The sequence below is a fragment of the Pseudochaenichthys georgianus genome, chromosome 14 (assembly GCF_902827115.2).
Source record: "Pseudochaenichthys georgianus chromosome 14, fPseGeo1.2, whole genome shotgun sequence".
Classification (NCBI taxonomy): Eukaryota; Metazoa; Chordata; class Actinopteri; order Perciformes; family Channichthyidae; genus Pseudochaenichthys; species Pseudochaenichthys georgianus.
Window position 1 is genome coordinate 6,493,846 of NC_047516.1, and position 15,671 is coordinate 6,509,516.

Below are 15,671 nucleotides of genomic sequence, written 5' to 3' on the forward strand. Positions count from 1 at the left end.
TTCTGTTTCATATGGATGTTGAGCGATCTATCCATAGATCTCTTCATTTTGCTCTCAAAGTGCACCAGATGGATGCTTTTAACTTCAACATTTAATTTGTTTTTGCACAGCATGAAAGAAAGGCAAAATGAGTGGGCTGTGACTTTAATATTTTTAAGCAGAGGTCAATAATTTGTACGGCCCTCGGAGGATGTTGTAAAAATTGAAATGGCCCTTGAGAGGAAAAAGGTTCCCCACCCCTGCTTTAGATGAAAATGAGGTGCCACTCCCAACGCCCCTCTGCGAGATATTTTGTTAACCCTGAGCCTGTTTTTCAGGTTTCAGGCTCGAATAATGGCATGCCCAGAACAAATGAATATATTTCCCCTTATAAAAGAGGTAAATGAATAAACTTTTTTCTCAAAGCAATGATACACCTGTGAGTTGGATGTAGAAAAGTCAGAATCAATATAGATGTTTTTATTTGAAAGTAAATTCAGATTGAACATAGATTGGTTGGCTAATGGTTACACAAGCCAAATAATCTTTATGACATCATAAAGTGGCCAAAATCTGATCAACTCATTTTCAGTTAAGTTTTTATATAGATCAGGACAAAAAGTGAGCGAATCTTGTTTCCTTAAACTTTCAGAATATCTTTACACAGAGGGGACACATGTTTATGTATAAAAGACATGAACACGTGGATTTTGCACAATAGGTGACCTTTAAAATTCCTATTGCATAAGCTCTATGCATCTTTTTTGTTCAATTAATCCAATACAAAAAAATCAATCCAGAAAACAGAGCATCTTCAATGTTTTTGAAACATTACTTTTTAAGCTAAAAATCTAATATTTAAATGTCATTTTCTATCTATGGACTAATTGTTTCAGCTCTTTTATGATCACACACACAAATGTAGACATATCAGTGCTGGTGTGAGATAACGTGAGTGTTATACTCTGTGGAGGCTTGGGTATGTTTGTATTTATTGTGTGAGTGTAATTGTTTCATTGAATTACCGCAGTATTTATGCAGTGTAGGTGCAGGACCTTTCCACACTATTAGAGATGTATTGATTGACTGTGTATGTGTTTGATGGGTGCCAGGATTAAAACAGATGCTGACTCACCTCAGCTCTTTGAAGGGCTCGGCCCTGACATGTGGCGTCTCCACCGATTTGCTGAACACGGCTCCTTCGGCCCCTGAAATCACAGAAGACATTATCAGACAGGAGGCCGCCGTCAATAGAAACCACAAACCACTCCTGTCCGATCAATGGACATAATCTCTCGGAGTCCGCTGATCTATACGGCTCCAGTCAGCGCGCACAGCGGCCCTCAGCTCACCTTGCCTCACTGATAACTCACACACATTTGATAAGGAAACATATGCTGATGGAATATTATGAGAAAACCTTGTTTCATAATTCAGGGAAAAGGAAGAATATATTTAAAGCTTCTGCTACTGCAGCAAGAGCAATACTGAACATTCTGTCAAATATGAACTCCTAATTGCAAAGTCTTTGATTTTTGGAAAAACATAACATAACATTTTTGCATTTCAATAACTGACCTCTTGTAAGGCTAATGTCAATAGGTATTCACACACATAAGCAACAGAACAACATTCTTTGATATGATATAGTAGTTATTTACCAAAAATAACATTTGGTCCAGTACAATAACAAGATTATTTTTTACGGGAGTCCTTTCAACCAAAGGAAATGCTTATTGTCAGCTTTCTCAAATGCAGCAAGCAATGCAGACTAGATATAAGTAGACGTATTGTAATTAAATATACAGAAAGAGAAATCAAGTTCTACAAAGCAGTCATGGGACAAAGTACTCAGAGCTCAGTATACAGTAATCTTGCTGACAGACAAAAAAGTGAACCGCAACCATCACCACTTTGGAGGAGGTAATAAAGAACCACAACGCTATTAGCAGAATGATAATGCATCATAAACAGTTTAAGGGCGACACTCACTTGCAGCATATCAATACAATATCCTGTTAACACTGCAGAAAATCAGCTTTTAATATACTTCTAACAATGTTTTCCCCCGTCCAGTTGTATAAGGAATAGAAACGGGTAAAAATGGAAGTTCTTCAAACTTTTTTACGTCATGCTGTGTTGCTTTGTTATATTTAGTCTTGTTTGATTTCTTAAAAGACTTCCAAACCCAAGTTATATTCTGAAGTATGACTTGTGTTTTATTGCTTGTTTGTGATGTAGTACAAGCTAAAAGCAAACAAAAATCACAACAAAGTAACAATCAGTTAGCCCTCACCCCCAGGCTTTGATTGACTGTAGTGCAAATACAGCAGCACAGCTTGAGTAAACTGAAGCTTTCAGGTACATCGAGTGATCAAAGCATAAGGTGCAGACTTTTGCCCACATTTCAGATTATTATAATTATTTAAACTAGTCTAGTGTTGTGCTCATTGATGGCTGTTTCAACAGTCATAAAAGCAATTGAGCCACTCAAAGCTTTGCTAGCGTAACATAATATAAAATCCTCTGTGGATAAGGGAACATTGGGAAAGCCATCACAAAGTGCTGCAATAATTATAAAAGTCATTTTAAATGTGCAACCCAAACTAAAATGGAAAACTTCTTATTATTAAAATCAATTATGTTGATGCCAGCTGGACAGATTTAGTTGTGGGAGGACAAGTTTGGGTATTTTTCAGTTAAACAGGCATTTAATGGTTGAGTTTCCCCTTATTTCTGGAGATATTTACAACACTCACAATCCTCCTGGGGGCTCTTCATAACACCGCTCAAGCTGTTGAGAAGTAAGGGAAATAAAATATCTTTACGCAATGCAGAACCTTCGTCTCGCCCATGTGTTATAGATAACTCTAGTCCTAATGACTGAAGGTGGATTGTTCAAATTTACTTGAAGTGACCAGGTTTTATTGGTTCTGTTAATCCTTAAAAATACACTAGCCATAGCATGACATATCTAACTAATGACAGTGGTGTAGTGATGAAATAGCCGATCCTGAAGTTAGCATTGCAAGGACTCTCTAAAAAAAAGCATGGGAATTTATCATTGGATTTGCAAGAAATAAGATCTGTGGCAAACAAACGCTTGTGGTGTTTAAACGTTTTGTCCGGGAGAATAATCTTCACAAGTAACACTATCGTTTATGATTTGTGTAACGTTACTACATTCGCTAACAGCTTCAAACAAACTACATCAGGTCTGCATGACTTCATGTTCTGCACGCTTAACCAAAGGCTGCTGATGTTCAGTGAGATGGTGTTAGCACCTTACATTTTTAAGACACATGTACAGTACGTAGAAGCTATGGACATGATGTCTTTATTTCGTAGAACAAAATGTCTCTTAAGCTTGTGTGAACCACAGACTGTATTTCAGTCATCTAACCAAAATCATATTCATAAAAACGTTAACGGTGTGACAGGGCGACAGGAAGTGGTAAAATGCTGACTAATTTCAGGGTTGTAGGACTCGTTACTGCACCACTCTATGGAAGGACTCCATTCTGTCTATCTCATTGTATTCAGTGCAGGTACACCGCATGGGTGCAGCGACTGACGTTTTTGTAAGCATTTGCACCCAACTGACCCTTAAACTTCAGCTTTACAAGGGGATGCAGAACTTTATTTCATGGCAGCTTTACTGCTCAGGACCCCAGGAGTGTAGTGTAGTGTGTGTGTGTGTGTGTGTGTGTGTAGTGTGCAGTTGTTGATGGGTGGTCCATGAGAAAGCTTAGCAATAGGCCTGACCCAAGCACTTTGATCACCTTGGGTATAATTGGGTAACTTTGCCCAGCCAGTATTTGACAAAAAAGTTCTTATTAGGAAATAAAGGACAAGTGCTTTGTTTTGGGGGATTTAAAATATTAATTCCTCAGGTTTCCTTATAAGTTAAAGAAATGGTGGGCTTTCAATGGGAAAAAAACAACTTTTTCTTATTATCTCATGAAAGCTCCAGTGACATTTAAATACCTGTTCAGTCAGTTAGAACTAGAATACAGAGAGGAGGATGTAAAGTGAAGTGGAAGCCTCGGTGCGTGTCACTGACTCTTTCCTGCAGTAAAGTGAGTGAAGATAAAACAGAAGCCTAACATTAGAAATCCCGGCACTCAGTTGGAATAAAAAGAACAAAAAGCTCTTTACTTTGCTCCTGGCTGTCACGCTGTCTACAATAGCTAGTGTAAAGGATAAAACCAATGTCATTTAACTTAATTCATACTACCTTTTATATAGCACTATAGAAAGTCCGAACAGACTATTGTAATCCTCTCTCTTTGTGTATGTATTTATTATTTTATTTGAATGATTACTTCAATTTTCAAATACACATCAACACAAGGGTCTCCAGTAAAATGTATTTTTTTGTAACTTTAGATTGTAAATAATTGTGCTTTATTCCACAACAGTATGACATTAACCTGTAGTTTGGTTCACTACATAGTACTAGAAAATGTGATTATTTCTGTGAAAATGTGACCATACAGAACAGCAAAACCTATGGAAAAATAGGAATATGTTGTGATGCAATCAGGGACATAGACATGCAATGTTGCAGAATTGATCTAAAATGTATCTTAAATAAAGGGAAGTAGTTCAATTTGGTGAAATGTGTTCAACAAAGGTTAACCTATTAGACCTGGAAAAGACTAAAGAGAAAAATCACATGCGGAAAATAATGCATGTTCTCCTGTTCATGAATTCATGGTCAACCTAACAGATATTGATGGCGTTCTAAGTTACTGCTCTCAAACATACTGGCAGATTACATTCTGTATTAGCCTCAAGAAACACTATTTATCCTAGGATAGTATACGGTCTATTATCTTATACATAGGGTATAATATATAGGTGGTTGGAAATGTTTGCATGTTAGGTTCATGTCAACTAATATTAACTAATAGATTTTAAAACTGACATATATCAGTTTCAGTTTAAAACACATGTGAGGGTGAGGCACGAGTTATGTATTAGACAATGACATTGATGAAGATTATAAGGACAAGACATTTGCTTGTACTAAATGTTACATATTAGGCGTGTGCCGCAGTGGATAGAGCCTTGGTGTTGGGGTCAGGGGGTCACAGGTTCAAACCCCACTGCTGTCAGCATGTCGTTGTGTCCCTGAGACACTTCACCCCAAATTGCTCCTGTGGGGATTGCCCACAGTATTGAGTATGTAAGTCGCTTTGGAGAAAAGCGTCTAACAAGTAACATGTAATATTATTGACTTTATGACACTGCAGATGTTTGTATTTTGGCTCAGCTCCATTTATGTGCACCTCTGTGCATAAAACTTGATCTATCTGATTTTCGGATCACACGCTCAACATGAATACCGAGCAGACAGCAGCAATACGTCACAGCTCTGACATGTTCATAGACCAATGGGGGGGGGGGGGATAAATGATGCCAATAAAGATTAGGGGTCTGTGTGAGCAGCTGTGTGTGTCCATGTGTATCTGTGTGTATGAGGCAGTCGTGAGACCAGGGCTGGATATCATCAGTTTTGGCCTGAAGTCCCTGAGAGGTGATGAAATACAGAGACAAATAGCACACAGAAAAGCCTCCCTCCAGGAATAATTCCAATGATTGGTGATGGTTATGGACGATACATGACTTGCAACAATAACTAGAAATTCAAATCCTGCATTTATCTTCATGCATTTCAGCACATATTGCTGAATGGTTTTGCTTTTCCATCTACAACAGCGGTAGCGGGCCTGGTAGAAGGCAAATAAATTAGATTCCACTGCAAAGATGTAGTAGTCTTTCATAGAACATGCTATTTATTCGAGTTTCCTGCATAACTAAAAAACCGAGAGATAGTGAGTATGAAGAAGACAGTTTTATAGTTTTTAAACCAATTCACCACTGAACTAAAATGAGCAAAGTATTGGTCTCATGGAGCACTGGTGTGGTACTTGCACCTGATTGGCTTTATCTGCTTCATTTATGATTCCTATAACCGGCTCATTAGTCTGCTTTTTGTCTACTTGCTGACTCACACAGTATCTTGAGAAGCCTGTAAAAACTGTCCCTGTCATTATTAACGGCCACTTCCTAATACAGCTTTGTCATCATATTATCGTTTATGTAACAAAGGTCTCATATTCAAGTATGTGTTCTCACTTGATATTTTGTATAGCTATTCTACACACAGTAGAGCCTTCCCTGGCAAATTGAACTTTACATCCATGTGCTACAGGGTCATTTCCTGTATGACAGACTTAACTACAAGTGATACATTAGCATAATATCTCAAATGTTCACCCCTGGGACTCCATGGCCTGCTTCTAGTTGGAAAACACATTCCATCACTGCTTAGCTTACAAACAGTTACCATCAACTGAAAAGAAACCTAAAGAAGTCTCTGCAAATCCATCCTTGATTCCTTTCAAATGAAAAAAAAGTTGCTAGATCTCTCCTGCTAGAAGTGAACATACTGTGGCTGCTGCTGATGTGATACTGATAAAAGAAGGATATTAAATCTAAAAGTTGAGTCTAACCTGATGGAAAAGGACAATGCCTACAATATTAGATTACATTTACACAGTGTTTTGCTGAATTTAATGCATGCAGTCACGCACATGCAGGTACCCAGACACGCATACTCATATATTACATTTCCCCCTGATACATATGAGCTGGATTAGCTTGCATATTATTCACACAGCTCATCTTAACCTATGTACTGTTACGTGATGACTGTTCAGCATCACAACCCCGCTGGAGCTGTAGCATGCCAGTTAAACTTTGACAGCAGGTTATAAACCCTGTGAAATTATGATCACTGACCGGACGGCCAACTGCATGAAACACTTTCATCCTGTCAGGGGAAATCCTACTCTCAAGCTGTTAGATAAAGCCGATTTGTGATATTTTGTGCGTTCTGTTGAAGTGTTGTAATGTATTATCATGGTGTACCCACTTTCCCCACAATCTGCCTCAACCATCTCTACTGCAAATGAAGATTGCCTACATTTTCCAAAATGACTTTGAGACCTTTGAGGTTGTTGTGTGTATTCTAGAGAGAGTACAGAGGATAGAGTGATTCTTCGACAGTTTTACTGCTACTAGTAACTACGTAACAATATAACTTGTTATGTTGATGTTATGTGCTTTTTGATAATGGATTAATTCCAATAGGAATGTTTCAAATTAACATTTTGAGGTGCCGTGACATGTCCTTTAGTTTGATTTTTAAATGTAATCCCTCATTGTTGAAAACATATGGAAAATCCTGCATGTACAATAAAGTACATAAAAAGTCTAATGTTGTCTTTATGAACGTGGTATTTCTGAGTAGAATTTTTAATAAATTAGTCGGTAAATTGGCTGATGGTCATCCAGCCTTTTGACCTATTGAAGGTTTTGGAAATATCAACTCCTGGAGGCAAGTATTTACCATCATGTAGACAGAAAAACCTGTCTCTAAGAATCCTGCAGCTAAGGGAAGTTTAATAATCTCCATTTTAATATTTTCTCTCTTTTACCTGTATTATCTTCCACTCTCAGTCTATAATTAATATTATTCCGTTTTTGAACTCCAGCCAGACTTGGAGGGCAGCTAAAACCAGATGCTTTGTCCTTTCTCCTCTCTCAATGCTGTAAGATATCAGCAACTTTTATTGAGGGGGGTAATTCAACACCTTGACAGTAAGTTTAGGCTGTCAAATAGTATTTGCAGCAAGCACATTAGAACAGAAAGTAAAGAGAGGAAATGAGTTCAAAGTAAGTACTATATTTAGAAGTAAACAGCAAAAGTGGAGATGGAGGAGTGGAGGAAAAAAGAATAAAATAAATGTAAGATATCAGCAACTTTTATTGAGGCGGGTAATTCAACACCTTGACAGTAAGTTTAGGCTGTCAAATAGTATTTGCAGCAAGCACATTAGAACAGAAAGTAAAGAGAGGAAATGAGTTCAAAGTAAGTACTACATTTAGAAGTAAACAGCAAAAGTGGAGATGGAGGAGTGGAGGAAAAAAGAAGAAAAGAAATGTGAGAAAGCACTCCCGCAAAAAAAAAAAAGAGAAGCTAAGCATGGCAGCAGCTGACATATGGATTCCTCTTGCTCAGCTCAAGTCCGACTCGTCACATACAGTATGCAGCGGGTGGATTATAGCCCGCTAGGAAAGACGTGACAAGCCACCGACAAGTTCCCACTGCAGGTGAATGGACGGAGTGCAGAGACACTGCCACCGGAGTGACAGGCGTGCAGACAGTGATCGGTGAGAAAGCAAGAAACATTTGAACAACGACGGTGTGGCATCGACCACAGAGGATACACAGCTGTCAGCTGCAACATCAATGTCAGGCTGCACGCGGTGACTACCTGTCATCCAGTGTAGAATAATACAGAAACAACAGTGCTGGTGCATTTTTGGAGGCACTGCCAGTGGTTTGGAGGATTACAGAGCCATTGATTCAGGACAGTTCATACGCATGCATTTGTCAAGACTTGTTGGGGATCAGAGGTTGAGATGTGGGTCTAAAGAGGCAGGAGGAGTGTTTTATACAATAGTTTAAATAGCAGACAGCTACCGGGATGCAGGTCATCATCAGCCTTGTTCTCCACAGGCTGCTATATAAAGCTGTGCTGAAAAGGCCAAATTATCTTACTCCAGGTCATAAACCTGACCCCAGATCTGAGAGAGAGAGAGAGAGAGAGAGAGAGAGAGAGAGAGAGAGAGAGAGAGAGAGAGAGAGAGAGAGAGAGAGAGAGAGAGAGAGAGAGAGAGAATGGCTACGTTTTAGGCAGCTAAGAAATAGCTTCACATCTCAAATAAAAAGTGCTAAATCAAAGTACTATTTGTCGGTTACCACAGAAAACCTGAATAATCCTAGGACATTTTGGAAAGCCATAAAATCGATTTCCACTGGTGATATCCCAAATGAGCTACCTCCGTGCCTCACCACAGCATCTGGCTCTATATCACACAGGGCTACTATGCTCAATTGCTTTAATGAGCATGTTGTGTCTTGTGGCTCTCTGTTTGGCTGTGTGGCTCCTGTGAACGCTCCAATCCTTGACTCTGAACAATGTGGTCTGGAAAAGCCTTTCAGTTTTACTCCTTTAACTATTGGTATTGTTCATGAAGCATTATCCAAGTTAGATCCTAGGAAACCGGCTGGCCCGGACAACGTAGAACCTTTCTTTTTAAAGATAGCTGCAGATTTTATTGCTCCACCTCTTACTTCTCTTTTTAACCTCTCCCTCAGCACGAACACAATTCCAAAAGTATGGAAGTCTGCTTATGAAAAAGCAGATTTTACCCCAGAGCCATACGAGAACTGAACACCGTCAAACGCTGAACTGAACAGTTACAACTTCCAACTGCACTACTTTTTAATAGTTGTATTAACTTATGAACTGATCGACATCAGAGATGCAAAATATCATCCCTGTGTTGTTTTTTTATATTGTAAACTGTATTTAAATAATGTGCGGGCATGTATGGATGTGTGAGCATGTTTAATGTGCATATGTTTATATAGATAATATATTTATTCGTTGTATGTGGAAATGCACTGCGAGGATTGCTTTTTTAAATTTCGTTGTACCTGGTGCGATGACAATAAAGGAATTCTATTCTATTCTATTATGTCTTGCCTTTACTGAAAGGAGGGGAGGCAACTATTTTAAATAACTATAGGCCAATCTCTAAATTGTCAGTTCTGGCTAAGGTGCTCGAACGACTTGTGAGTGAACAAGTAAAGGAGTTTTTATGTATAAATGATATCCTGTCTAAACATCAGTCAGGATTCAGAAAGAAACACAGCACCATCACTGCCACGATGAAAGTGGTAAATGACATTACTACTATTTTAGATAATAAGCAGAGTTGTGCAGCTCTGTTTATTGACCTTTCCAAAGCGTTTGACACCGTTGATCATCGCATTTGCAGTGGGGTGGTTTGTGAACTACCTCTCTGAAAGGTCCCAATGTGTTCATTTTGATGGACTGTCTTCTGAGTGGTTAAACATTTCTAATGGTGTACCACAAGGTTCTGTTTTAGGATCACTTTTATTCTCCATATATATTAACTGCGTAGGTGATAATGTGGATGAAGCTACTTTACATTTGTATGCGGATGATACTGTAATGTATTGTGCAGGTCCCTCCATTCAGGAGGCTGTTGTTAAATTACAAGCTGTTTTTAACACTATTCAGACTCAGCTCTCTGAACTAAAGCTTCTTTTAAATGTGGATAAAACCAAGGTAATGCTCTTTTCAAAAGCAAAAAAGACACCAGAGCCTGTTTTAGATATTGTAACTACGCAAGGAATAAAACTTGAAGTTGTTGCCTGTTACAAATACCTGGGTATCTGGCTTGATGATTGTCTCTCTTTTAAACTTCATGTCAATAACCTGCTTAAAAAACTGAGGGTTAGGCTAGGGTTCTTTTTCAGAAACAAGTCCTGTTTCTCGCTTGAGGCCAGGAAAAGGCTATCACTGTGACCTTTTTACCTGTGCTGGACTATGGGGATCTGGTCTATATGAATGCACCTGCCAATTACCTGAGCAAATTGGATGCTGCGTATCACAGTGCTCTGAGATTTGTCACAAATTGTAAAGCGCTTACACATCACTGTACCCTGTATACCAAGGCAGGTTTACCATCACTCTCTGTACGGAGGCTCAGTCATTGGTACACGTTTATCTATACAGCTTTGTTGGGTAAACTCCCGTATTATATCTGCTCTCTGATAACACAGAGAGTTGCAAGCAGCTATTGTCTGAGGTCACATGATGTGGTCTTGTTAGATGTGCCAAGAGCAAGGACTGTCTTCGGTAAGACAGCTTTTATGCGTGCAGCTCCACTTGCTTGGAACAATCTTCAGCAAGAATTGAAACTGAGCAATCTCATTCCTCTGCATGTTTTTAAAGCTAGGCTAAATGAAATGCTTGCCGATACAATGGGCACTTGTAAATGTCTGTAACTATGTATCCTGTAAATATAATGTATAATGTCCTTTATTGTTTTATGTTTCATGTGGAACCTATATGCTGCAGGTCTCCCTTGAAAAAGAGATCTATGATCTTAATGGGACCAATCTGGTTAAATAAAGGTTTGAAATGAAATGAAATGAGAGAGAGAGAGAGAGAGAGAGAGAGAGAGAGAGAGAGAGAGAGAGAGAGAGAGACAGATAGATGAACCTCACTGAGCCTACAGGTAACATCCTTCAAATCTTAAACAGATTGTACAAGATAAGTAAAGAGCCTGAACCTTGATGTCTGTCTGCCTGTATGTACATATACAGTATCTGTGTGTGTGTGTGTGTGTGTGTGTGTGTGTGTGTGTGTGTGTGTGTGTGTTTGAAGCCTGCAGCCTGTGGGGCGGCAGTAATGAAGTCCTGAGCCTCTAATGGGAAAGAATGATAGTGAGCAGGACGTTTGATATTCCTCTGCAAATGGGCCTGCAGGGGACGTCGACTTTAAGAGTGTTGGGCCAAGCTGATTAGCAAGGCAGGGAATGTGTGTGGGTGTGTGTGCTTCTGTGTGTGTTTTAAGATCATTTCAGTTCATTCATTTGCATTAGAGGCACCTTGAAAATAGCATACAAAAATGTATACATCAAAACGTTTTTGAATGCTTGTAGGCAAATATATTCGGAGTGTCTGATCTGGCGGGTCAACATAGCTGAAGCTGATCTAAATGTCCATTTTCCTTCGTTCTGCTCCACTACAAAAATCACTTTACAGAAGGACGATCACAGTGTGTCATAGCACATTAAATGATTGAACAGCGTCATTCTTTAGACTTTTCACTTTGACAGTGTAGAGTGTATGGCCACAGTTATCACTCTATTTACAAGCATTGGGCTCCATGTTTCATTTAGTTATTCTTGTGAGCTAAATAAATTCACTTAAAGTCAAGCGATCAAATCATACACTTAAAGTAATATGTAATTAGTGAATGTTTTCTTTCTATTTCATTTCATTCTCTGGCACGAACGTCTAAATCTAGTAACGCAGCAACAGCATCCTCCCATGCTATTTACAGCTGTATGTGGGGGTCAGTAGTGCTGTAGCGACGCGTCGACTTCAAAATATCGACGTGGGTGTGTAAACAAAGCAACAAGCAGTTTGCAATCGCACTTCAAACACAATGGAGACTGAAACGGCTACCACCTCCTCCTCACAGGATTGCGCACGAAGCCCTCAAACGAAAACATCTCGCCCTAGGTCTTCAAAAGCATGGGAATATTTTAAAGTTAGTCCAAAACGCAAAGATATTGTCATTTGCAGTCTTTGCCAAATGGAGTTGGCATATCACACAAGCACAACGGCTATGTTGGAACATTTAAAGCGGCAGCTAGCTGTGGTGGCTACCATTAGCAGCTAGCATTTGCTCTCCGATTTTTACATAAAAATGGAATTATGGATTATAAATTCAATCATTTTTTTATACATAGACGTTAAAAACCTATGGATTAACCGATTCAGCCGCGTTTTTTCTCGTTTTAATGCCATTGAACACGTCTTTTGATCAGATTGACAGCTACGGTGGTGAGACGATCTCCCTAGAAGCTCTGTAAATGTACGTGTTGTGATGACTGTATTTGCTTCCCCTGTCGCGAGTCCGGATCACTCAGTGATGATACTATATACCTACATAATCTGTGGAGTCTCAGCTTTAATCGGATATCTTGTATGTGCAGCTACGATAAGTAATAAGGGTACTTTTATCTTGAGTTCTGTGCCAATGTCCGTTAGCATTTTTCGCTCATGGGTCATCTCTATCTGAATTCGCACTTAAATCCATTCCGGACACACAGGAAAAAACCTCTGCTTCAATTTCAATTTGCTTCTTATGAGACTTGTGTTTTGTTTTGGTAAACATGGTTTGTATCGTCAGTTAGCTGAGATTATTTCCGTTAATCTGGTATAACACATTAATAGTTTGTTAAATATTAAGATCCCCTGAGACACAGTATCGTGAACAATTTTTTTTACATTACGTTTTTTTTACATTACGTTTTTTATTAATTGAACAACAGAAAAATAATCGTTAGATTAGTCGACTAATCGATCAAATAATCGCCCGATTAATCGTTTTTGAAATAATCGTTTCCCCCCAGCACTAGGGGTCAGGCACTTGAATGTGCATAATGACTCAATAATCCAAAAGTGTTAATTAATAGATTAAATAAAGACCGTGTAGGCATCTCTAAGCAGAGACACTTTTTATATCCTTGTTCTTTCATCAATGGTTACATCCAATTCCAATTGCATTCATTTGGTATGAATTCCTGGCAAATATGTGTTCAATGAACACAAAATGAAGAAACCAAATAGTTTGACGGAATAGAAGTTGCGTGCAGGTCTCTGGGGGATTGTTTTCTTACCCCCATTACAAACATAATCAATTTAGAGCTAACCTTTAGTTTTTTAATATTTATGTAATGTTTCAAATTGAAGTAAAAGCTAGAAGCTTTCTTAAGCTTTAATATACATATGCTTATGTTTTTATCACATGCTATCCTTACCACCGAGAAGTTCTTCTGCCAACCTCTCTTTATTGCCATATTTGTTGCTTTAACAAAGTTAACTAAAGTGTCATTGGCTGCCTTCCGGTTCTAGACACGATTAGATCCGAAAAGTACTTCACACACTGCCGGTGCCCCCTCGGTCTGGGGTGTTATCATTGGGTATAAAAACAAGACAGATTACTTATCCGGCTAATGACAGTGCACACATGTAGTTAAATGTTAATGTAAGCATATCAAATGGATTCTGGGGTTTTATCAAGACGTGGGACACTTAAAAGTACAACGTTGTGAATGACTAGCGATTATAATCGTTCTTATCTGTGACTTTCCACACCTTGCAGGTCACGGCTGTATTTGTGAGGTTTATTTCAGAACCATTAACGGCTACGGAGGGAACCTGTCTGACTATTACCAACATTTCCTTTCATGTGCTTCTTAACTGCGGTGTAATCAGTCCTCATCTGCCGCCCAGTCGATGAGACGCCTGCAGACTCGGATCGATACGGCCCACCTGCATTTACACACCGCTCGCCGCCTCCACGCTCACTCTTTACCACTTTGTTCTCCACCCATCCTCTCGTCATCTTCCTCTCTCTCTATTTGCCTCGTAAACATGTACAAACAGACTCCAAGAGGGATCGATAAAACCCATTCCGGGGGTTTTATTTCGACTTTTTATAGCCAAAATATTACGCCTCCTCCTATGAAATGATTTCATCAGTAGGTTTTCTCAAACGCAACCTCGGATGTAGTCTTACTTTCTTTCTTTATGTTTTGTCTTCTTCCATTCCTCACTTTACTTTTTCTTCTGCTACTTATGACATCATTGTTTCAATGCTCTAGATTTATTTTCCATGTTCTTTCCTTTATTCATTCTGTACCCTCTCTCCCACTTCCTTATTCTTCTAGTTTGCCCCTTCACTCCGTCCCTCCTCTGTCATCCCACATAACTCACCTCCCCTCTCCCCAGTTCCTAATGCAGTCATCTCTTTGCTTATTTATTTCCTTTCTTCTTGTGTCCATCCTTATCTCTTCATCTCGCTCCGCCTCACTTCTTAATACTAATCTTTCCCGCAGTTGACAAACACCAAGCAAGTCATTTAGTTTGTATTCACAACGCTAACCATGTGTTTAAAACTTGATCCTGCAACTCAACTATGTGAACAGCGGGGAATGAGAACGAGGTCACAGACAATCCATAAATCGCACAGACATGACAAGCAAAATGTCCTTAAAAGTGTTGTACTATTCATACGCCTTCCCATGAGACTACGTTGCCATGTGCTCTTCTTCCCTTGTTTATCCTGTTTAAGAATCCCTTCCTTTTTTGTTCCAGAATTCGTCCTTTATTGCACCTTTCCTTTTCTTCATTTTCTTCTCGGTTCTGTTCCTTATTCACTCAACTATGTTGCTATATACTGTCCTAATTTCCTTCCTTTCCGCTTGCTCAGTTTTTTATTCACTCCCTTGTTTTACACATCATTCCTTACCTCCATTTCTTGCTTCTGCACAATACTGCCTCTACTCTCCATGTTCCTTTTCTTCTTCTGTTTATTTGTCATTAGAACCTGCTCTTATTCCTTTCCATTACCTGTTTCTTCTTTCCTCTGTCTCATGTTCCCCTGTCAGATTCCGTCTCTCTCTTTGGGTTTGCTCTTGTCCCTCCCTTAGTTTTCTGCCGTCCGCGACTGAGATCAATCAGGAACTTATGAAGCATGCAGCAGGATAAATCAGCGGTGTTTGGAGGCCTCATGAAGATTCACTTAATGGTATTTCGTGTCGGCAGGCGAATGGTACTGATAAGGAACAGCAGCATCGGAGAGAGAGAGAGAACTGGGGTGAGGAGGAGGAGGAGGAGGAGGAGACGAAAACGGGGACAGAGAGAAAAATGTGATGGATAAAGAAATGCCCGGAGTAAAGACAGTAAATAAAACAAAGTAAAATTGGAGAAGAAAGATTAACAGTCTCTATATAACCCATAAAATAGCATTCACACACGAATTTCAGGCAATCTGCCACCGAGAAGTTATTTTGTTTCCCCAGACCCGAGCCATTGGTGGCGGGGAATTATGGGTATTATAGAGAAAATAGGATATTATAATAAACAAAACTGCAGATATATTACAGAGCCAGGGGGGAACCCACAATGCTGCTGAGCTTTTGCAAAAGTCTAACCTTTCTGA

General features: G+C 39.2%; 1 protein-coding gene across 2 annotated transcripts in view; it reads right to left on the bottom strand.

Annotated features, from left to right (window-relative positions):
- The window catches only part of sgcd (sarcoglycan, delta (dystrophin-associated glycoprotein)), a 189,209-nt gene that overhangs the window by 26,445 nt on the left and 147,093 nt on the right, over positions 1 to 15,671 (bottom strand). For both annotated transcript variants that reach the window (XM_071205552.1, XM_034098756.2), the window contains exon 6: positions 1,115 to 1,187. In XM_071205552.1, coding sequence (XP_071061653.1) covers positions 1,115 to 1,187 — 73 coding nt within the window. The remainder of the gene's footprint in view (positions 1 to 1,114; positions 1,188 to 15,671) is intronic.